At 39.0% G+C, this 24,273-nt stretch overlaps 2 protein-coding genes across 2 annotated transcripts in view; both read right to left on the bottom strand.

The window, feature by feature from the left end:
* Window positions 1-5,639, bottom strand: part of fbxw8 (F-box and WD repeat domain containing 8) — a 30,182-nt gene extending 24,543 nt beyond the window's left edge. The window contains exons 1-4 of the mRNA XM_023276269.3: window positions 5,080-5,639; window positions 4,888-4,992; window positions 2,574-2,738; window positions 2,106-2,194 (exon numbers count right to left, since the gene is read on the bottom strand). Of these exons, the coding sequence (XP_023132037.1) occupies window positions 2,106-2,194; window positions 2,574-2,738; window positions 4,888-4,992; window positions 5,080-5,514 (794 nt within the window). The 5' untranslated portion in view covers window positions 5,515-5,639. The remainder of the gene's footprint in view (window positions 1-2,105; window positions 2,195-2,573; window positions 2,739-4,887; window positions 4,993-5,079) is intronic.
* A 2,829-nt stretch (window positions 5,640-8,468) lies between these two features.
* On the bottom strand, window positions 8,469-24,262 carry rnft2 (ring finger protein, transmembrane 2). Its single transcript, XM_023276250.3, has 10 exons — window positions 24,123-24,262; window positions 23,922-23,999; window positions 21,451-21,962; window positions 21,282-21,358; window positions 18,570-18,670; window positions 18,086-18,239; window positions 13,555-13,704; window positions 10,759-10,824; window positions 10,549-10,650; window positions 8,469-9,442 (listed from the first exon to the last, which is right to left on the bottom strand). The coding sequence occupies exons 2-10, from the start codon at window positions 23,966-23,968 to the stop codon at window positions 9,308-9,310; spliced, it is 1,344 nt and encodes a 447-aa protein (XP_023132018.2). The 5' UTR covers window positions 23,969-23,999; window positions 24,123-24,262; the 3' UTR covers window positions 8,469-9,307.
* Between the last annotated feature and the right edge of the window lie 11 nt (window positions 24,263-24,273).

The raw sequence follows: 24,273 nt of genomic DNA, 5'->3' as shown, positions 1-24,273 counted from the left end.
CAATGGGAATAAACTCACCACGATGCCACCTATCAACAGGAAGGTGACACCGAAGCACGGACAAGTAAATTCATCCCAACTTTTCATGGACAGGAAAGTTTGTTAACCGCACATGTTTGTGTAAAGCTCAGCAGATCTGGCCTTTATGTCACCGTCTGACTCCAAGGGTTTAATGACACAGTTGCCTTTTAAGTGCCGAATCACATTCCGCTGGTTTTTCTAATAAGATTTCACAATTGAATCATTCTCCATCACTCGTAACTGCCATTGATTCTAGATAAACAAATCCAAGTACTTTCACTTAACTGAATGAGCCTTTAACTACCAATAATGGGGAAAGTATTGACACTGAATTTGTTAATAGCAGCAGTATAAAAAGAAGGATTTAAGAGTATGTGCAAGGAGTTTTAGCTCCATTCTAGCCTGCTGTGGTTCTGCATGTCCCATATGTGCTGACATTAAACGGTGCAAACATGACGTCGGCTCCGATGGGACTCTGATGAAGGACCAAAGGGAATCTGATCACATCGCTCCCTGGGGATGCTGCACATCTCCTCCTGAGTCTATCAGGTCCCTGTGGTCCCTCACAATCTATCACTGCCTCAGCCCGGCTACTTCAAGCACAGATTTAGCTTCATGCAGTTCATGCACTCTTCCATCACTGTCATTAGCAGTGAAAAATGTGCAAAAAACGCCACAGTTTGCATCCGTGAGCTGAAAACTGAAGAGCAATATTAACATAATTAATTATAAGAGGTGGGAATCAAAGAGTAACTCATGATTTGATGCTGTTACGTAAGGCTAGATGATACAGCTGAAAGATTTATCATGATAAAATGTTTCATATCAGTAAATATTGATAATTATTGATCATTTATAGTGATTTAGTTCATTGAGAGAATGCCAAGAGTGTGCAAAGCAGTAATCAAAGCAGAGGTTGCCTATTTTGAAGAATCTAAAATACATGTTTTGACTTATTCCACATGTTTTTGTTTACCACATAATTTCATATGTGTTCATTCATAGTTTAGATGCCTTCGGTGAGAATCTACAATGAAAATAGTGATGAAAATAAAGAAAAACCATTAAATGAGAAGATGTGTCCAAACTTTTGACTGGTAGTATAATCAGTTAGGTTTTTAATCAAGGTACGCAAGTAATGATTTCAATGTTGACATATACAAATAAATAAATTTGTATGCCTAAATAATAATAAATAGGCTAAAGATAAAAGAACGATCTAAACTTGATTCACAGCAAGTAAAATTAACTTTGAGGTACAACTGAGCTCAATAAAAACATCAACAAGATGCAATAAATTAGCAAAGCTAAGAGAAATGACTAAACTTAGAAAATGAAATGTAACTGCTGCAGCAAATTTTTGCCGTTGTGAATTTATCATATAATTAGTACTACCTTGGTCTCACTGCTGTCAGAATTGGGTTTTTACTGCGCTGTAATATCTTCCTCAGCTGGTAAAATAACTTCTATTCTGTCTTGTTTGGTTCATGTATGAGCTCTGCCCTTACACCTGAAGTATCCACTCTGCATTTCTACATTTTATTACTCATTATTACTTCTATTATGCTGAAAAAAAACGCAGTAGAAAAATACTGTTGCACCTTGATTGCCTTTAGTACAGCTCATCAAATAGTGTGCGCATGTACAAGTGATGTCACCATCGCTGCCTCCACCAGGGAGGACTGAAAATGAAGGCAATGAGAGGACCTTTTTTTCCGTCTAAAACAGTATGTAGGTGACATAGTTTCCTTGATAGTGAAGTTATTGTTGTTCACATTAGCTTCCAAGTTCTACATCTTTTTGTCCACCTCTGCAACTGTGAAGAACTTCAAATGCATCGTTCCTAAGAAGGGCAAACTGAATGTAAAAACCTGGCTGTCAATCACAGTTCAACTGGTTCCATCGGTGGTAAACGCCCAGTAATAAATCCAAACATTCATAACCAAGATTAATATTCCAGCCAGACTTATATGAGAAAATAAATATAGACAGAGAAATCAATTGAGAGAACATGAGCAGTCAAAAGGTAACATTAACACACGTCAGATGTCAGAAGTGACCTGCAAGGCGTCCTTGAAACTCACCCGGCTAAGACGAAGCTGTCGCAGGAGCTGACGTCGCACAACACCTTCCCCAACTCGAACTGCAGCTGGCTGATGGATCCAACACGGTTCTGCAAGAAAAACATTGTTGAGCTGACGAGATTTATAGGAGGCTGGCTTTAAAAATGAACATCTTTATTATGGTTTCCTTCCCACTTAAATAAACCAAAAGGACCATCTTTGCCTGCCATTACTTTAACCCTTTGATGCACAACATGGGTCAAGAGATACCCATTTTCCATTGAATGTGGGTCACTTTTGACCCATGTTGTGTATCAAAGGGTTAAAAAAATCCCACTTTTATTGTTGTTTATTGTGCAGTATTAGATTAGAGTTACACCCGCTGATGAGAGACATTATGATCTGCTGTAAATTCATACTGATGTTGAGAGATTTAAACTGAACACCAGATGAACCCTTGGACAGATCTAGTAAACAGTTGAAGCCCACCTTCCAGTTGGAGCTCACAGTCTTGGCTGAATTCCTGCAGTCTCGCAGCGTGCTCTTCCAGCAGGGGGAGTCGGACACGCTGGCGTCCTCGTGGAAACCCTCCCTCGTGCACATCCTGAACCACAGAACGCTGTCCTCTGCAAGGACTCTCCATGCCTTGCTCACCTGGGAGGAGATGGGACAGCGCGAGCGGAGGATTGAGTCAGCATACATTAAGAGGCTGCATCGCTCATTTGTGCTTAACGAGCTCGGCCGCCTGCCAAATGGACTCGGCGAGCTGCAGGTCTGCCACACAAAATGCAATTTACTAATCTGTACCTAATTAAGTCAGTTTAAGGAAGGTTTAAAGCTGCCTGCAGCAATTCAGCACTTTGAGGGGAGAAGAGTAAGTTAACTGTTATTTCCAGACTTCACGATCAATAAGTCACACACGGTGTTTACTTTAAAGGGAAGGGCAAGACAATTTGCTCAACTAAGAGCCACTTTTGTGTTGCTTGGTTGTAATTTTGCTTATTTTTTTTGACCGTTTAATATGTCATTTTATCTGAAGAGGAGGATTTCTTCTATTTGCTAGCACCTCTAGACTGTGAAGCCTCCATTAACCACAGTAAAGCAATGCTGAAATTAGCTAACTAGCCAGTCAGCAACTGTCAGCCTAAAGCAGTGGCTCAGCTTGAGAAAAATTTGTATAATTCGGCAATTAATTCTTGCAACTTCTCCTCAAAGGTTGTATAAGTCAGTGAGTCAAGAGAAGTTCAAGTAAAGAAGGATTTTTTTCTTCTCTGTGTTGCATTTGAATAGTTTTAAAGGTTAAAAGTGTTAAATTGACGCAGGATTTCACAAGAAAATACCAAAAATAAGGCAAAATCCTAAGAGTAACCAAACATAGATGGTCCTTTTTAGCACATTCTACAGTCACTGTAGTTTTTTTGTAGTCGCTGCTACCAAATGTGTATTTATTCCATATACTGTCGAGTTGGAAGCAGTCCACAACCAATAAATTATTTCCCAAGTCTGAGTAATGTTTGCCAAAAACTACAGTGTGCAACTTTTTTTTTTCCAAGTTGTGTCTTTGCAGTAACAGTGATATGAAGTCTGGCAAATTAACTCAAACATATCATGGCACAGTTTTTTTTTTTTCCACTGCTGAAGACACAAAGAAACTCACATGGTTCTCATATTCAACTGTTCTATTTGCTGCTGTTACACTGTAAATTTCCCTGCTGAGGGATCAATAAAGGTTTTATCTATCTATCTTTCCATCTATCCATCTATCTATTTTACAGGAGAAGCCGGTGATAAAACTCTTAATTTAAGGGTTCTTGGACACAAAAGTTTTTTTTTTTTTTTGTTTTGTTTAAAGACAAAGGGTTTGATGCTGAAAGGGAAGATGTGGTTGTAAATACATACACAGGATCTGTTGCAGGGAAATAAATCAGCTACAGAAACAATGACCAAACACAGGTAGTTTGTCTACAGTGTGGTCCAATTCTTTCCACATCAGGTAACAAGGCAAATGTACTGGTGGTCTTTCAATTTGAAAGCATTATTTCTTCATTTTACATTCAGAATTTGTAATGCTTTCCATCAGCATTGGGTGCAAATCTGCTCTGCTCCTGCTCAAAATTGTTCCTCACACTCAGACCGCTTGGTTTAAAATAGGAAAATAAGTCCACACAAAGTCTTAATGCAACAGAAAGCAAAACACTTTTTGGATGTCTTTACCAGCATTACACTACACGAAAAAGGTTACAAGTGGCTTTTTTCTGCATTTTTTATTTAATTTTTTTTATTATTTTCCGTGCATATGTGCTTCTACACAAAGAAGCACATATTCTTCTGTGTATAGAAACTCCCCAAGTCACCCCAATCATTCTAGCATTATTACTTCTTTACAGTTGATTCTACTCCAAGTCATTCGCTTAAAATTCCAGTTTTGTGTTTCCCTACTACAGAAAAATTAACTAGTTTGAATATTATGCAGCTTTGGTCCTCCGCTAATCAAATATTTCCTTACGTTTGAGTAACGTTTGCAGCTCTTAAAAAAAAGGAGCTATTAGGTCTTTCTGCTCAGTAAAGTATATAATCAGGACCTGTGTCTAAAGCCTGAGTGCTACAGAAAACACTGAGAAATGGAAGAAAAACATTACAGATTTTGATTTTTTTCATGGGATTTGTTGACAACAAGACAAAAATCTACCACCAGTCTTATGTTTAATGCACCCTCTCAGATCCACTTTGGAGCCCACTTGGAGAGAGGAGACCTATTATTTTATCTGTGTGCAAACTTATTCTTGTTGACATAAAAACTCACCTGGGCACATCGGCCTAGTTCAGTGCAGCTGAGATACTGGAAAATCTTCAAGGCCAACTCGTACGGCAGCTCAATGTCAAAGAAGGGAATGTCATTGACTTCATTCTGCAAAAGAACAAATTACAAAACACATTATATCCCAGTTTATTCTGGTCACCATCTCCACTTCCATCCTCCTCCTCCTCCTCATACCAGATCCTGAATCAGTTGATCCACCAGCTCCTCTTCTTTCTTCACCTTCCTCTGAGGCTGCTGCTGCTGCAGAGATGCACTGCAGACATTTGTCATGCTGTGATAATGTCTCTTTCTCCTGGTTCTCTCCTCCTGAATCCTGTCCAGCAGAGGACTGGTCCTCCCGTCCAGCAAACTGCGTGCAATGGACACATACTGAGGCTGGTCCTCCTCGGTCTCTGCTGCAGCTTCGATGTCTCCTCTTTCACCAACATCTTCTTTTAAATCTGAAAAACTACAGGTCTTGTTGGTATTTTTCAAGTCTTTCCTTCCTGACTGACCAGGAAGATCCCGGGAGGAGGTAGAAGCACTAACAAGAAGCGGCTTTTCGTCTTTTTTACCCGTTAACTCTTGTTTCCAACGCTCCCTGAACGCAGCAAGCTCGTTTTCTGCCATAGTTTTCTCTCATAGTTGGCAAAATATCACTTCGAAGTGTCATAAATTAAGAATTCTGACCAGATGAGGAAAGCTTTCCCTTGCACCGACGCAAAACAAGCATGCGTCCTTCAATATAAACAGCCCGACGAGGAACGCAGCAGTACTTTAGTTCCGCGCGTTTTTAATTCCGCAGTTTTATTATAGAGGCGCCTGTTCTTAAAGTACGATTTACGTTTATGTGGCCGGAGTTGGAAATTATCCTGAAAATAAATATAATATTTTAAGAGTCCAAGCATGTGGGGTGGGTATGGTTGGAAATAATACAAAATTCATGTTTTTTTCCCACTTAGTGCATAAAAAAGAGAACACAATGTCCGAGAAGGACATTGTGTTCAGAACAAAAGACTCAAGAGTTAACCATTGCATCTCTCTTTTGGGAAAAGATGATGTAAACCCCGCACCATGTGACACTGTAATGAATAATACAGTAGAGAGGTGGGGAGAGGAAAAGAGGGGGGACGCAACCACAGTTAAGGTTTGATGAGAGAACAGAAGGAGGGTCACACATCCTCAAAGACTGAAACTGAGAACTACTTGGTGCGTTTGTTTGTTTTTTTGCCGGAGAAGATGTGCTGGCTGCCTGCGGACCAGCCGCTGCTGCTGCCGGGGGACTCCTGCGGCTCCCGGAGACCGTCGCCGTGCTCCGTGGCTCAGCTGCTGGCGTCGCGGCTGCGCAGGATCGGGGACCAGCTGGAGAAGAGCTGGGCGGGAGGAGAGACGCCGGAGGTCGGCTTCGGCTGCGGGGACAGGCCGGTAGCGGCGGCGGACCGAGGCCGGATGAAGGGCTTCCTGCGCATCGCGGTGCGCTTCACGGTGCTCGTGCTGCTCGTGGCGAGGCGACACCTGTAGGGCGCGAGACCAGCAACAGGTGAGTCAACAGTCACCTGCGCGAGACTCTGGCCTCCCGCCATTAGTAGTAGGAAAAAGAAGAAGAGAATAAAACTCAGTTATTTTTGCTAAAAGTGCTGATTTTATTTGAAAAAGTAAGTTTAAAATAACTCTACATTGAGTTTATTGAACCTACGTGAGTGTAAACAGCTGGCTAACCGGTTAGCAGGACTTTTTATTTTACATAATCCTGTAAGAAGGTACCACTTTTTTTTCAAGCTACTTAAGTGTAAACAGAAGGCTAATGTGTTAGTTTCACATTTTTTGGGTTATTTTCTTAAGAGAAAACGTCTCCTTCTTTAAATTTTCTTGCTCTTTCACGTAGATGACACTATGTCTCCTTATAGAGACATAGTGTAAAGACAGAAAACTGCATTGTAGCCTTGTAAAGTTTGGAAATATATTGAAAATATGGCAACAACACTGCAGCTATGGAAAAAAAAATACACCACATAAACAAAAGTACATATTATCCCAACTACATGTGCATTAAAATGGACATATTTAACCTGGTATTTTTTGGCACTGACACTTTTAGTTGCTTTATTCTATCTATCTATCTATATATCTATCTATCTATCTATCTATCTATCTATCTATCTATCTATCTATCTATCTATCTATCTATCTAATTATGCATGTATTTGTCTATTTATTGCAGTTATTAGTAGTTCTATACAACCCTTACAGATAAACCCACACAACATCTAAGACTTCTCATTTATATGGTTAATTTAATGGACAGACAACACACACAAGGCTTAGATTGTTATGCACTTGAGGAATCTTCAATTTGTATTTATTTTAATCTAGTTTTGCACGTTTATGTTGCCATTTTGGCCAGTTTTCTGTATTTTAAATCAACTTATTGCATTGTTTTTTGTTTTTTATTGTTGTTTTTTGATTGAAAGGATAAAAACAATCTTAATCAAAATTAGTGCTAAGTTCACAATAACCTGATTATTGCATGGGAAAAATAAGAAATAAGAGAAACCGGTGCATTTGTTTACAGTTTTGGGTCAGGTGGTGCTTATTATAAATGCAGCAGTCATTTTTATGCACATTTCTCCATTTTGTGCTTCACATCACCAAGGTGCCATGTATCTGTCTCATTCTAGATGGTGCCTTTAGGGTCATGCGTTGAGGGGAAAAGCAGCGGGGCTCACATCATTTGCGCGTAAAAGCGAGACGGATGCAGTCGGAGGATGCGCTCCCGGAGGAAAGGTGTGCGTTTTAAACAAAAAGAACCAGAAAGAGGAGGAGGAGGACGGGGATTAAATTCGGCTCTGTGCGTCTGGATACGACGATGCCGAGATGTGGATGCAGTTTCATAACAAGCTGACACAATTAACCCCGGCTGCCCCTCAGTTAAGTCAGTCAGTTGCAGTCCTGCGCCCTTACGTGACTCCGATTCTGTCATCCCATTTCCACTGCGGTGATGTAATCCTCCCCTGGTAGAGTGGAGGGAACAGCTTACCCACAGTTCGCCTTTGAATTTTCACCTCCCACGATGTGAGCGCATCAATAACAGCGGGGTTAAATGGATTCTGTATCCAGGCTACAATTAGCGCAGCAATCCTTAACAATGCACTGGAATACACCTGTTTTTAAGCTTCATAATGCACTGTACCTTTTGCTGTTTTTTTAAACATAAGCTACCTGTAAATAATAATAATGATGATGATGATGAGGATGAATGTTTTTATAGGTGTTTTCTACGGTGTTTATTATGTGCTTTATCTGTTGGGGGCAGTGTTAAGTGGCTTTTTAAGAAGAAAATGCAGGACCTGTGCATAGGAAGCTGTTATGCTGTCTGTGATTTCTTAAAAAAGAAGAAAAATAAGCTGATATATCAACTGTAATGTGAGCAGAATTGCTGTCTTTTATAAAATGTGTGGTCCTTTCTACTTCTGAAATATTTCATATGGATTTTTAGTAGTCATGAGAATAAAAAAGAAGCTTTTACTGAAATACATTCTTTTGCAAGTGTGGTTGTATTTAGACAAGAAATATGCACGACAAAGTGAGCTAAAGTGCTTTTAATTAAAAAACCAGCACAGCACATTCTGCATGACAGAGTGTCTATTAAGCAAACCCCAGAATAAATTATTAGACATGAAACAATCCTGTGACACTAATAGTGGAATTAAATTTGCAGCATGGAAGATCATCAAACATGTGAAAATGAAAGTGTAAATGTAAGTGAAGTCAAAGCTTCCAGGGTAATTTAATTCTATCACACCTACTGCATCACAATAATCTAAAAGTGTTGTTTTCTGCCTATGCCATCAACACATTTTACTGTTTATAGCAACATAAAGTCACACTACACCTTTCATTCATTACTCAGTATCTACATAACCTTGTTTTTTAAAACAAGAACTGTTTCTACCTAACACCTGAAGTGAGATTTCACCCAAAAGGTGAATATTTAAATAAAAATATCAAGCTAAATACTCATGGTAGAATTAATTAAGTCAAAATAAATGACAAAATCATACAAATACCACAAATAAAGTGTGAATGTTGTGATTTTTTACACCATCCCCACATGAATTCAGCCATTTTATCAGTGGCTCAGTCTACAAAATTGAACTGTACGACAAGAGTTTTGTTTCTGAGGGACACCGTGTTGATAATTTGGTGTGTGAATGTGGTGGCCTCAACCAGCAGCTTCATATAAAAACATTGTGATTATGTTCCATATTCATTCAAGTGTCTCAAAATTGAGAACTGTGTATTTCTGAATCAAAGAACTGCCACACTAAAGATTACAGAAAAAAACAAATAAAAAGACGACACATCATTGTCTGACTTGCATCCCAGCAAAATCGCATCTTCCTGGTTGATTCGCTGCCAGAGCTCAGTAGATCTGGAAATGAGCGGAGGTGGTTCCGTCCTTCCAGCATCGCAGCGTCTCCATGACCGTGGAGCGACACAGTGGACACGTTCTCTCGCGGTCGAACCACAAACACAAACACTCCTCGCAGAACACGTGCTGCAAAAGAACAGAAATGGTTTGTAAAATGCACAACTAACATCTCTTATCAATCAAACAGGCTTTAGTTTTATAGCACTTTGCACACAAATGAAATGAAAGGAATAGAAATGCAATAAAACAAATAAAAACAAAACCCCCAACAGAGGAAACAACAGATAAAATGAAATAAAATTAAAATTAAAGATGATATCTATAAATAAAATGTACATATATATATAATCTAAGTTAAATGATTGTTGTTTTAGGAACTAAGTTACTTCACAGATTTACACTTTTTACTGAAGTGGTTGCAGGGTTAATGCTGCATTCAATGACAAATAGGAAATTGTAATTTTCGGTTGAAGACCAGGAAAAAATTTAAAGGCCAACTCAAGAACTACCTTTAAAGTCATGCTTTTGATTGATTTGATTTTTTTTAAATAACGTATTTGGCATTTAGAACTAATTTTAGTTATTAATCTCTCTATTTACACCATTTTGTTTGTATTGTTTTACTGCATTTTTATTCCTTTCACCTCTAAAGGACTTTGTGTTACGTTTCATTTGTATGAAAAGTGTTAAATATCATCTGATTGATTGAATGAATAAAACACAACATGGATGTCCTTCTTGTTAACTCAGGTAAGATGTCTTAACCTTGATATTCTCATTTTACGTCATTCCCCACAACAGAAGCCCACACAGTAAACTGTACATAACTTAATGAGTTTTGTCTAAAACATTAGAAAATGTATATTTTGCACCTTTTTCACTTCTGTTTCTTCACTTAAGTGAACTGAATTGAACATTTGGTGATCACAGAACAGCAAAACAAATAAAAAACTGAAGGTAGTTGTGTTTTTTCACACCTTGTGCACTCGAAGGTCGAAAATGGCGCAATTTCAAGGTCTGACTTCCTACTTTTGAGGTTCCCTGAACGCAGCATAACGCAACACACATCCGACCACATGTAACCACATCCATTAGTCATGCTGGCTACGGTTAGAAGAACTTTCTCCAGAAGGGGCAGTAAACCACTGCTTTTCAGCCTAGTTAGTGTTAAATTACTGTCAGCTCACTGTGTATTTTTTCACCTTTTATCAGTAATTTACTAATAACCTTACCTGACAGAGAAGAGCAATGGGATCTCTGAAATCAGCCTGACAAATAGCGCAGACGTCACCCGCTTCGCTGCACTGCTGACTGCCAGCTCTCACTCCATAACTCTGGACAAAAACATAATTAAAACAAAGGGTAAAAATGCTTAGGATTGAATTCTACTCATCTAGATTCATTCAGAGCTCTAAAAAACATAAAATGTGTCTGAATCTGACCTGGGTGCTGCAGAGCATGACCAAGGCCTTCCGGATTGCAGAAACACGTCCACAGATGTCAAAGGACTGCAAAACAATAAAGACAAAGTTTTATGAAAATAATACTTCAATCTATTTCATCCAGAATAAGAGTCCACAGCTATTCTAATACGTCTGTGATGCTGTGTTTAGGTGCTGTATGTAAACATGCTTATGTCATGTTTAGCAGACATGTTTTCTGTGTTTCTTATGTTATTAAGCACGAACACAAAGTGCAGATGAGTCTGAGGGGAACGTCAGTAGTTTTGCAGGTAAGTATTGGGCACCTGAGAGCTGAAAATGGGGCTTGAAGAACCGTTAGAACTGCTCCAAAAATGAACAGACAGGCAAAGAATTAATATAATATAGTTCATGTAAACTCCTACACAGTGCAAGACACTTTCTCTGAAGAAAACACAGCTCACTAATGCAACATCTCTCACATCACTGAATATATTTAAGGAGTTATTTAAAAGTAATCACAAATTGATTGATTCTATTTTTTTGGTTTTACTGCTTTCCTAGTTTTTGTATGCAAATTGCTCCAGATAACTTCATAAATCCAACTCCGGGGTGCTTTTTTTTTGCTACCATCACATTTCTACTCACTGTGGGCTAATTTTTTTATTTCAATATAAAGTCCTGAACCTCAATGGAAACAAAACAACCATGACTAGAAGTATAGAGAACTTAAAAATATGCTTTGTGCAGTATGACACAGTTATATCACCATAAATCACAAAAAATAATAATAAAGTGGAAATTCTTTGAATATTTATTTTACAAAAATTGAAAAAAACTTGGAATCAGCATGTATAACATTTTTTCAACTGCCCAAAAGTGTTCAAATCAATTCAGATCAATTTTATTTATTTAGCGCAGATTCACAACATAAGTCAGCTCAAAGTGCTTGGCCTGGTGAGGTACAGGCCTTACGAATTATAAACAGAGAACAGAAAACCCAACAATCCAAGTGTTACCAGTAAGGTGAAAAAACAGTGGCTCTCCATACTATAGATATTTAACTACTTACATTATTATTATCTTTCCATACTTGTCTACTATCTGTTCTATGTAAACACTGCCTACAGTTCAATCAAGTTCAACTGAATGGTCTTTAAATTTTTGTCCAGTGACCGTCGTTGGCAGTCTCAATGCAGTGCAGATTTTTTTTTATTTATTTATTTACAGAATCTGGTTTAAGAAAATGGGTTGTTTTTGATAAATGTTTATTTGAAACATGTAGAATAAAATGATTTGGACGAAGTGCCACTATGTTAAGCTTAAACTTTAAATTTTAAAGGATTAATTCAAGGCCCACAGTCAAAAGTTCAACATTCAACATTTTTTCCAGTTTGTACAGTTTTTGCCTTTGATAAAATGTGTAATTTTGGTGATTTTTTTTTTTTTTTTTTTTTTTAAATTAAAAATAATTAACATGCTTTTCAAACCCATTAGCAGTTTTTTGGGTTTCCAGAGGGCTAAAACTGAAACTGGAACCTTACAACTTCCTCCAACTACAGCTTCCAGCCAGCTTTTGTTTCTCTGACCTTTAGTTAACTGTTACCTACTTATTTAACTGCATGACACAACGGCTTAATGACAGTGACTCAAACTCGGACGCACATCATCACGCTCTAATAGTGAAACACAAGGTACGTATGGCCTGATTTTGGAAAACACCGGAGTGCTGCACCTCTGCGGACACACCCAGGAAAGTGTCCACACAATTCAGCCCAACAAACTCATCATCAAGAACTACAACTGTTGAATCACTGGGATATTAAAAACAGCCGGGACTGTAACGGTCAACACACATTGCAGAATGTATGACAATAATAACTTCCGTGCGTGCAAAGAATCTTTGCATCATCCACACATTGGATTCATTCATAAATTCCACTTAGTTTCACTATTTCAACTTCCCATTTGATGCTGTGACTCATGCAAAATCTACGTTTTGTAAGTCTTTCAGTGTTCCTTTTATTTGAACAGACCTTGCTGTGACCACTGACTGTTGATTAATAGCAGCAAGTGCAAAAACAATAATAAATATTGATATTTGATAAATAATCCTCTAAACCCCAAGCAGCGTTTTTGGCTCCTGTCACATTTTTACTCATTGTAGGCTCATTTTTCACTGCAATATAAAGTCTTGGACCTCTATGGAAACAGCATAACCATGGCCAGAAGTAGAGAGAACTCAGAAGTGTCTTCTGTGTAGTACGACTAATTTATAGTGTCATAAATCACAAATAAAGAAAAAATAAACCTGAATTTCTTCAATTATTTATTTTACAAAAACTGAAAAAACTTGGAATCAACATGTGTAACTTTTTGCCACGTGTCACTAATATTGTAAAAAAAATGGTGGCTTTACATATGATATATTTTTTACTACTTACATGTTTGATTTGTTTTCAGATTTCTTTCTGCTCTGGGTAAACACAGCCTGCAGTTCAGCCCAGTTCAGTTGAATAGTCTGAATTTTTGTCTGTTGGTCACAGCTGAAGTACTTATAGCTTTTCATTTGGGCCAAGTAGTGCAGAATTTTTTGTTTTTTGCAGAATCTGGTTACTGCATACGGTTACTTTTTGACTGCAGAAAAATGTCATTTTAATGAAATATTGCACTTAGTTTCGGTTCATTTTCTCATGTATGAATGTAATCCACAATTAGTTCAAGGACTGTTGGAAAGTTAATTTTGGCGATACAAGATAACGTGTCTCTCAGGTTTTGCGGTTCAGAGGAATATTTTTGCTCCCAGGTGCAGATTACCTTGCAGAGGCTATAGATGATGATGAGTGTGGCTCCCAGGAAGTAACTGTTGGAGGGGTCTTCTCCCATGATGTACTTGTACCACAGCTGGATGGGGACCAGGGCGCGAAACAGCTGGCTCAGCTCCTCGATCAGCAGGTAGAACTTACCCTGGACCAACAAGGCAAAATTAGAAACCACAGTAGCAGCTGTATTTTTAGCAAACTTTGCGTCAGTATGCAGGATGTGAGTGTGTGAATATTGGGGGTTTTGAATGAGAAACAAAACAAAAACAACCCAAGTTCCAACTGTCTGAAAACAGACTGAGACAATATGATTTCTTCCTTTGATCCACACAAGCAGAAAGAGCTCAGCAGCTTTGGGGCACTCTTCTATCTAGTCAAGAGCAGTGTGGTATTAAAAGCTTAAAACAGCATGCCTCCAGCCCAAACATGGCCGCCGTCCAGATCTCAGCAGTTTCACAGCAGCGCAGGCAATTTCCCCACACTGCAAGGGAAACTGGCAGCGGCCCTTTCCACCTGCTACCCGGTGCCCACATAAGCCCGGCCCTGTGGGGGCTCGCTAGCCGTCTTTAAAGGACCTCTCCTCTGTAATCACAGAGAAGAAACGCACTTTTGTCCCCGCAAAAAAAATTTTAAAAAACAGTGTGTCCAGTGAATTGGAGACAGTTAAAAACAGCGGCGGCCGGAATGAAAGCAAACTTGATTCCCCGATGGCCCCCGTGGCATCCCCAGCTCATGTAATGACTTCTTGGATGGCGCCTGACAAAGATTGATGACTGTGGGTAAAAGAGGCACAAGCAGCCAGGTTGGTAGGGGAGAAGGACCTCGGCTAGCTGCTAATTCATCTTCCTTATTGTCCCCTCAGCCTCGCATCCCACAGTGCCCATCACGCCCACGCAGGACTGTCAAATCTAAAGTTTGGACACAAGCCAGTCACTTTGAGTAAGCAGCACTGGAGGCTCTGCTTTAGCACTTCTCTGCATATTTATTACTTTACATTTTAAAACCACAGGCCTGCTGTTATTGAATTTTACTTGATGGGCCTAAGTGTGTGGGGTGATGCATTAGGTTTGAAATTGTCGTGGCCACAAATTTTTATCTAAATGATTACTCAGTGCTGTCACATGTTTTGCTTCCTCTATCGATCTGTTGTAAGCAAACAAAAGATACACTCGCTGGCTTACTAGAATAACGATCACGTCACCTACATTTCCACAGATATTGTTGCCAACATCCATGTTTGCTGGGTACCTAATTTCGTATCTGCTAAATGAAGGATGTGTCTTAATATTCCTTCTATCCATCCAGTACCAAGTTCATCTGCTATATAGACCAACACCAATACTACTTATGGTACAACTAGGACTGGGACTTTTAAGCATTAATTTAGATTAGTTCATTACAGAAAAAATAACGCGTTAAAACTCATTTAGTTGCACCTTTCTCAGTTCGCTAATTTCTGACACACCGGAAACACTGATGCCCACTCCAGCCCAGTAAGTGGCAGTAATGAACCTAAAGTCTGTTTGCCAGCTGTGAAGAAGATGCACAGGACGCACTGAGAGATGTCAAGAAAGTTTGGTGAACAGCGATGGAAGATGAGACCGTGTTGAGCTTGTTGGGTGGAAAGTTTTCTTTTGGTCCTTGTGTACAAATTGTGCAACAAAGAGTTTTCTTATCACAGCAGCACTTCAAGCCGACGATATCACCTTAGTGTAAAAGATGTTGCTGTTAGCAGCGGAGCTAATGTTAGCTATGACTGGAAAACGGTGTAGGCATCCAATAATAGACCACTTTTCAAGACACTGAAAGGGCTTGAGTTTCCAAAAAGTCTTAAAATGTTGAATAACACATTCATTCACTACACATTTTTATACCATTTCTCTCTTATTCTGCTTTAAATGTAATATATTTGGGACAGCTGATTGAAGAAAATGAGACATTTGAGACTTTGTGAAGGTAATTTTAACTCTTTTATGAAACCTTTTGTAAAACAAACCTTTAATTAATCGAGAAATGCTCAAATTCAACAATTGAATCAAGTGCTAAAATAATTATTGCTACTCCTCTTGTGCTCCTATTTGAATCATTTCATACAACTACTGGAAGTCTTTGCTAATAAATCTTGTTTGAGGTCGATAGAAAAGACACAATTAAAGCAAAATAATAATTTCCTAACCATTTTATCAAGAGCCACTTTAGGAAGAAAATGAAAATACTTCCACGTCAAGGCAACACACAATTAATAAGCAGCAGATATGAGTCTCAGCCGTTAAAACAAAGTCGTCATGGAACTTCTGAACACATGACTTGTGCAGACTCGCGCTGACGGCAGCGATTGTATCGGATCATTAGTGTATCCACGGCTGGATGCGGTAATGAACTCGAAAAGGCTGATTATGAGACTTTGTGAGGTTCAGGGCTGTGTGGCTTCTATGAAACGGGATGAGAAGTGATGATACAATCTGAGATTCCCCAAAACTCAACCTGTGTCCGTGCATGCGTGTGTGTGTGCATGTGTGTGTGCATGTGTGTGTGTGCGTGCATGTGTGTGTGTGTGCGTGCATGTGTGCGTGGAGGATCCAGGTAATGGTCTGGCTCCAGGGAGGGATGACCTCACCCCTGCAACCCCCTCGAGGGCGAATGAGCTCAGTTGCTGGCTGGTGTGGTTCCAATAGGCCTCCAGGTTTGTTTATCAGTGGAAAATTTAATCCTAATACTTTGTGACCCCCCCTCCTCCTCCCCCCGTCCAACACACAAACATACACCGGGAAATAGCTGCACCTGTATGGAAATCAAAGTCTGCTAGTATCTCTGTGTGTGTTTGCAGACGTATTCTGTTGCCTCGGGCCAGCAGACACCCACACACACGAGGCTCACCTAAGGAGTCCCATTTAAAACCTTATGAATACAAAACAGTTTCACACTGTGACCCTTTAGCACTTTCTTCACTCCGAGGAGCATTTCATCATAGTTTAGCAAATTTTCCAAATCACGAACCAAGTTTCACAACTTTAAGAGGGAGCGTTCTGCGGTTCAGTCATTGTCCGTCTGGGTTCACGTGAAGGATAAACAAAACAAATTTTACAATTTCACAGAAAAACATATTCAACTTTTAAATGCGTCTTTGAATATTTTCATGGTTTTCACTTTTAGTGTTGTGTTTAAAGGACAAATCCACCTCTGTATGCTCTTACAGTGGTGCAGCTTTTATTGTGAAGCAGCTACAAGAAGAGTTACAGCCGATAAGAGAGCAGAATTTAGGGAAGATAGGTTTAAACTAAGGTTAAAAGCTGGTCTAAGTTTTAATTTGATGTACGCTGATCAAATTAACGAAAACACTGTATAACCTGGGCAGAAAAAAAGAGCTGAAAGTATGCATTATAGTCTGGGGCTGCCCAAGTAGATCATCCTCTACTTGCCCTTGTACTTGTGTCTTGCTCCTTTTATGTTTCCCTCCAGCTATTCCTATCTTATAAAGGCAAAAAAGTCCATAGTAATCATCTTAAAAATGCATTACAGACAGGACAAATGCACATAATCAGTGCTGCAAGTAACTGTTTTTCTCATATATTTGTAAATTTGTTGGTTGTTTTCTTTAAAATGCAAATAAAAATGGAGAAAATACTGATTATACAAGTCTTGAGCACTGTTTTTTCCCCCAACTTAAAAATTATGTTATTACTAAAAAAAACACACACAGACAAACACAAGAAAGCAGCAAATTCTCACATGGCATTTTTTCTTGATGATTTAAAATAACTAACTAGACAATTACAAAAAGCAATCAACTAACTGGTCAATCCTTTCAGTTCTAATTTATGAATAAATATGGTTGTCCCATGAGTTTTCCCATGTTTTTTTTCACCCAAATTATCTATTTTTGCAACATAACAATGTTATAATGCCATAAATCAAAAAACAGAAAATTAAAACTGATTTTTTCATTACATTTTTTTCAAAAAATGACAAAAAAAAATGGAATCAGCATTTTCAACATTTTTCGAAGTGCCCACAGTGGTTACCAATACAAGAAAAAAGCATGAGGGCTCCACATACTACATACACAGCCTGCAGTTCATCCCAGTTCAGTCGAAAAGTTCCTGAATTTTTGTCATATGACTTTTAGCGGTAACTAAGTTATTAACAGCTCTGAGTGAGAAGTGAAGCTGTTTGTGTTTTTGCAGGATTTGAATAGTGTAAATCTTGTATTTTTGATGAATTTTTGAAGGAGATATGTAGAATAAAATGATTTTTATGAAATATCATGATTTTAAGCTTAGGTTTGGTTCTCTGATGGAATGACATGTCACTGATGATTAGTTCAAAGACCTTTGGAGTGTTTAAAATTAAACTTTTTTTGTTTGTTTTTACAGCTTCTTGCTATGACAAATGGTGTGCTTCTGTTGATTTTTTAAAAAAGACAACTTGCCTTTCAAACTCACCAGTGAGTTTTGGAGTTCAGAGGGTTAATAAAAGTAGCATTTCCTGTGGATAGATACAGAGTAATGACAATCTAGGTTTCTTACCCTGGATTTGAAGGCCAGGAAAATCTTGGGCAGAAAGAGGATGAAGCATTTCAGGACGATGGTGACGTATTTCAGCACAAAGTCAGTGATGCCAACATCCCAGATCAGATCGAAGAAGTCAAAGCTGTTGAGGTTGGGCTTGGCAAAAATGAGGCTAGAAGAAAAAGAAAAACCAACATCGATCTAGTCGACCTGCTTTTGTGAGATTTGGTGTTTTCTCTTCGAGTGGTAGGACAGCAAGCAACAGCAAAATGTAATGTATAAAAACTCCCTGGAAACAAAACGATCAAATAAATACTCACAGGACAAGACCAGACAAGAACAGGAACACTCCCTGAAAGGAAATGGAAGTAAAAATAAAAAAATAAAATGGCTTACACAACACAAAATGAATGGAAAAACCTAAATATAAAAGGAACCCAAAACATAAGATGGCAGCCAAAGAAATACAAAGCCACTATAAAAATACCTGCTTGTACTCTACCTGTTGTGCAGCTCCTCGTGGCTAAATGTGTAGTAGATATACACTATGTTCCCTCCGAGGAACACGATGATCCACAGAGCCACAAATATAGACCGTTCCTCCTGGTAACATAAGGAGAACCACAGAGCTGTTTCAGCATCATTATAATGCATTTACTCCACTTTCAATAATGCTGCAAATGAACACAATGCTTGGTGTTTTATTGATCAGTCTGACACTGAGCTGCTACATGCCTCTACTCTGGGGGGTTTAACCAACATTGAACATCATTTTTTGGTGTATTTTCATTGCTAAATGACATTTTACACACCTGTATTTAAAGGATAAGGCTAAAGAGATTGTACTTTTTTCTTCTAGTCAACAAATCTCCTGAAAAGACGAGAAGCAATGATGAATTCATCCACTTTACTTTACATCCACTCTACTTCTGGCGCCGATGCGAGTGGCGGCCTCTTCAGTAGCTCTGTCTATGTCATCTTGAATTTCCCTCAGGATTAATAAAGTATCTATCTATCTATCTATCTATCTATCTATCTATCTATCTGTCTGTCTATCTATCTATCTATCTATCTATCTATCTATCTATCTATCTATCTATCTATCTATCTATCTATCTATCTATCTATCTATCTATCTATCTATCTATCTATCTATCTATCTATCTATCTATCCAAGTCTTGGCTAGTTACCAAAAACCTTATATAGCATTACTTTGAGACATAGAGCTCAATTGTTGTCGAAAAATTATTAAAAGCACATAAATAAGATATGCAATTAGACTTACTAATATGTCCTTAAAATCCAAACACATGGACATTGCAATAGATATTTTTTTAAAAAGGCCAAATCCCAATCTTGTGAACATTTCAATGCCATTGTGCACTCTGGAGTTTGCATATTTGTAGAATTTTTTATATTTTTTTTTTGATGGATTTACCCAAAGTTCATAGTGAAATTGGTGAAATTTAAGCATGGTTGTCCTGCAAAGTGTGCTCAAACTCCGCATGGATGGTGCTAGGAAGAAATTTGCTTCAAAGGTTTACCACTCGCTGTGGAGTTGCTTGTATTTTCAGCAAAACTCCCATGCAAGATTTACAAGCTGTCATGGTCTTACGGACTTTTGGTAAATTGGTAAGATGTATAAAAACTGTGATGTTACAAACAGGAATGTTAAAAACGATCAGCTGAGCAGCTCATCAAGCTGTGAATTAAACATGGATGAAAAATTACTTTAATTGTAATGTGTTGTTTCCAAGCAATGTTAAGCCTGTCAGATTTTAGATTAAAGAGCTTAAGGCAAAGGTTGGGTTGAGTCATTGTCCTTATAGGTAACTCTGGTCACTCTCCAGCACCTTGGCAACCCCTCTGGATGGTCATAAGTGCAACTTCAAAGGTCATCAAGACATAAAAACTGCGTATGTAGAAGCACCAGTCAAATCTGATAACAAGAAACACTTTACCGGTTTGGCGACTCTGCTTAAAAGTAAGTTTTAAAAAGCATTTTTCGCCATAAGTTATACTTTTACTACACAGTTTCACAACATCACGCTTGCATCACTGCAACAACACAGCTGGTTGGATGTTTTCTGGTTCAGCTGTTACTAAACAGATGATTGGATTCTGACATGTGTCATACAAGCTCCATCCTTTGCATTATGGAACTCTCCCACATATTTCTACTCAAGATTATGTAAATGGAGAGCTCATCCTTGTCTCTGGTGCAAAACACTCACCAGTTCATCAAAAGTGGACAGATCTGCAACTAAAAACAGTCTCTGAATGCACTTAATCACTCACATCTGAGTAACGTTTGATAAAAGCTACAGTGTCCAGTTACTTATGGAAACTATTTATCCTTTACTGGAAACAGACTATCTTCAGTGAGAATGAATGAGCCACACACACAGTGAAGGACACACAGCTGGCATCTGTCTTTTCACTGGACTTTTAAATGTATATCTCTTGTAAAAGAGAGTTTAAAAAGTTAATGCACATTTAAGACATAAGAGTTAAAGGCAAAAATTCCTAAAATGAAAATAAGGTCTTTTCATCTGTGCTTTTGAAACGCATCACATGACATCATATAAGGGAGCTGTCTCTGCCTCTGCCGGTATACAATAGCAGGTGTTAGTCAGTCTGAGTGGGGGTTTTTTGCAACTTATTTTGCATTTCACAACTAATATTGTGTTTTTGCAGGTTGCACAAATGTCACCCTTTCAGGACATGGAGTCCACACTAACTTCCATGATCGAATGCACACTGGCAAACACTGTCATGTGCGGCGCTCATTTTAGATACAAGTAGGACAATGTTCCTGGAGCTGAGATGAAGCCTGAAGAAAACCGAAACTGTGCACCGAAAGTCATCTTCTATGTTTTCAAACTGCTAAATTAGTCAGCTCTCTCCTTCCTTTCACTACCACTAATTACTATAAAGCATAGTTGGTTTATGCTAATGAAAGATCCTTTCACAACAGTTTGTTAGAGTATCAATAAAGTCTCAAAGGGCCAACACTTGTTATTGTACATCCTAACATACTACAGTAAACTTTACTGACATGATAAAGCCTCCTGTCCTGCTCTCCACTGGTTCTCCATTTAACTGCCAACCTACAAGTTTCTGTCTCACTACATGCATTTTGAGAAAAAGCTTAGCCTGAATTGAGAAACTACACAGACATTTAGCCTGAATTTGATCCAAGATTCTTTTTACCCGTAATGAGACTTGGTGCCTGAATGTGGAGTTGGCGTAGGCAAACGTGCTGGCCATCCCCACACACACAGCAATACCTGCAAGAAAGCGGAGCAACATCATCAGCAAATAAAACTGTATGTTGCTAAAAAAATTCGTTGGTGTAATCAGACTTCACTAGGTGGGATACCTAGTTTATGCTGAAAGCAGACTTTAGCCAGTAAAATGAGGATGAAGGGGAAGCCCCTCTGCAGCCAGGTGACCACCGCCTTTAGCTCGGACAGCGCCGGTGCAGGGGTGGACTGGTCCTCCTGAGCCTCCTCCCTGGAGCTGTGCCTCTCGGAGCCGGCCGCTGTGGTGGCCTGCTGGAGCAGAGAGGGGGTCCTGTGCTGGAGGGGCTGGTGGTGGAAGTGGTGGTGGTGATGGTGGTGCTGAGGCGGCCGAGGGAGGAAGGGGCCGCCTTCCGTACGATGGGGGCCCCCTTCCTCTCTGGACGAGGCGGTCATCTGGATGAAAACTTCCGGAGGGGAGCCCAAGACTAAGCCGGCTGCCTGGAACTGGGCAGAGGAGACGGAGCCGGAGGGGACTCCAACCAGGCCGGAGAAGATCTGCTGGGGTGAAGCGGGCGAGTCTGGCTTCAGGCAGTCGAACACACCACCCTCATCCAGGCTGCTCTCCGATCCCAGGGTTTGGCTTCGGCTCCTGAATGAGAAAAAATAAAAACATTACCCTGGAATGCCTTATTTTTCATGATCTATACAGAAAATTGTTTTAATATCTAACATTCTGTTGATATATGTGAAAAGGGATGTACAGTTCACCAGATTATGTCTCTGTATAGGTAAGAAAAGCTATTTTTATAGAGATGCCTCAGCCATGTCCTGCTTCTACACCATGAGATTCAGACATTCACATTCAGATTCAGACAACTTTATTTGTCCCCAGGGGGCAAATAAAAAGGCACGTAGAGCAGGCAGCACAACAATGACGTAATAAAGAGATGGATAAATATATATACAAATCTAGCAAGTAATATAACAACAAAAATTAAAAAAGAGAGAAATAAGACAAAAAACACAGCTTAGTAACATATTAATGCAAATATGTCATACATAGTGCAAATATGAATGAAAGTAGGTGCAATATGGCAATGAGGTAGATACAAGAATATAGTACATACCATACACCATACAGTATTCAAAATATTGTTTGACACCTCATTTCAAAACCAATCCTAACTCTATTCGTGACCACAGCAGTGTGTAAGTTGCTTGCAATTAGGTCCCACAGTGTTTTCAGAACAAACCTCATCTTGATCTCATATGGTATCAACTATGTGCCCAGACTACTATTACATATTTGAGTTTGTATTAATGTAACTCAAAAAATTAGAACACCGTGAAAAAGTTAAATATTTTTCAAGAAAGTGAATATCTAATATATTCTACATGCTATAAACTTAACGTGAAATATTGCAAGCTTAAATTTGATCTAAGATTTTTTTTTTTTCACCCATAATGAGACTTGGTGCCTAAATGTGCTGGTCATCCCCACACACACAGCAATACCTGTCATATATTTTAATATAAACAAGTGCAACTCAGAAAATTAGAACATCTTTTTCTATATTTTTCCATCATCAAGGGGAAATATTTCCAGCCTTTTTTGTGTTTTCATTTTGATGATTATGGCTTGTAACTCATGAAAATCAGAAATTAGAAAGCAACCAAGACTTGACTGCCACCATGTCAAGCTGCACTGATGCAGTACTGCTACTACAATTGTGTTTTTATAGTGTTTTGTAGAGTTTTTGAAGCTTGTAATATAGTGTATATTGTTGGTGCACTTAGGGAGTGGCTCTTTCGTTGTACTTAGTACAATGACAATAAAGGCTTTCTATTCTATTTCTAGTAATTTGTAAGAAAGGAGCCTCAACCAAGTATTGAAGCATATGAATGAACATACTTTTTAAACTTTTTTTGTGCATTATAAATCTAGACTTTATTGATCTTACAAAACATTCTAAGAATTTGAGACACTGGATTTTTGATTTTCATGACCTAAAAGCCGCTACAAAAAAAATTGACTATATCATGATGTTCTCATTTTTGGAGGTGAACTCAAATACTTATGTGATTTGAAATGATCCAGAATTTCCACAGAATATGTCACTGTGTCTATTACTTACTTACTGATGCTGTAATTTGTGAGAGCTACTTCGGCACCATGCACACTTGCTCCTTTAATTTTTGTGTCAGTTTGTGTGCTTTTGTGTACGTGATCAGTGGACAGCAAATGAAAAGCAAGACAAACTTCCCAGATCTTATAAATATGAGTTTTTAGGGGTATAATCAAGACTTTAGGCTCCAACCTTCTGTAGTATAGCAGGTTTTGACTTCATCTTTAGGATTTGTATAGGGAGCACTTATCACAAATGGAGGTAGCTCACTCCTACAATTATGTCACAATATTGAAGGCACATTATTGTCCAGAATATCATAACCAGTAGAATTATGATTAGAGGCCTTGCCAAAACCACCAAGAATACCCTCACACTGTGTAAGTAGGGGGGATCCACCCACATCTGGCTGCCTAAGTGAATGAAAAAAAAAACTGCAAACATGAGGCTTAAAGAAGCATCTGTACAGCTCCCTGTCCCACCTTTCAGAGGGCATGCCATCCGTGTTACTGCTGTGTCTCCTCTGCATGGCATTCCGCTCATCACCACATGGGCCAGTCCTGCAAATGCAAAAAAAAAAAAAAAAAAAAACCCACATCAGCATCACACCTGGACAGATTCTAGCCATCAGCCGTTCCGCCTAGTGTTACACATCAGTCTGCACAACAAAGCGTCGACTCTACCTGAATCAGTCCTGTGAATTCCCCTCCAGCTGCTGTCATAGTTCTGTTATTAGCCGGTTAGCTTGGATGCTGCTGCTGCCAGGATACTCCGCTCGGAAACACTTCCGCATGACGTCACCGCGGCCGCTCTCCGCCAATCAGCGCACTCCGT

This window comes from Amphiprion ocellaris, chromosome 6 (assembly GCF_022539595.1).
Source record: "Amphiprion ocellaris isolate individual 3 ecotype Okinawa chromosome 6, ASM2253959v1, whole genome shotgun sequence".
NCBI lineage: Eukaryota > Metazoa > Chordata > Actinopteri > Pomacentridae > Amphiprion > Amphiprion ocellaris.
The sequence above is the reverse complement of the archived record's forward strand: the minus strand, read 5'-3'. Positions and strand labels throughout refer to the sequence as shown.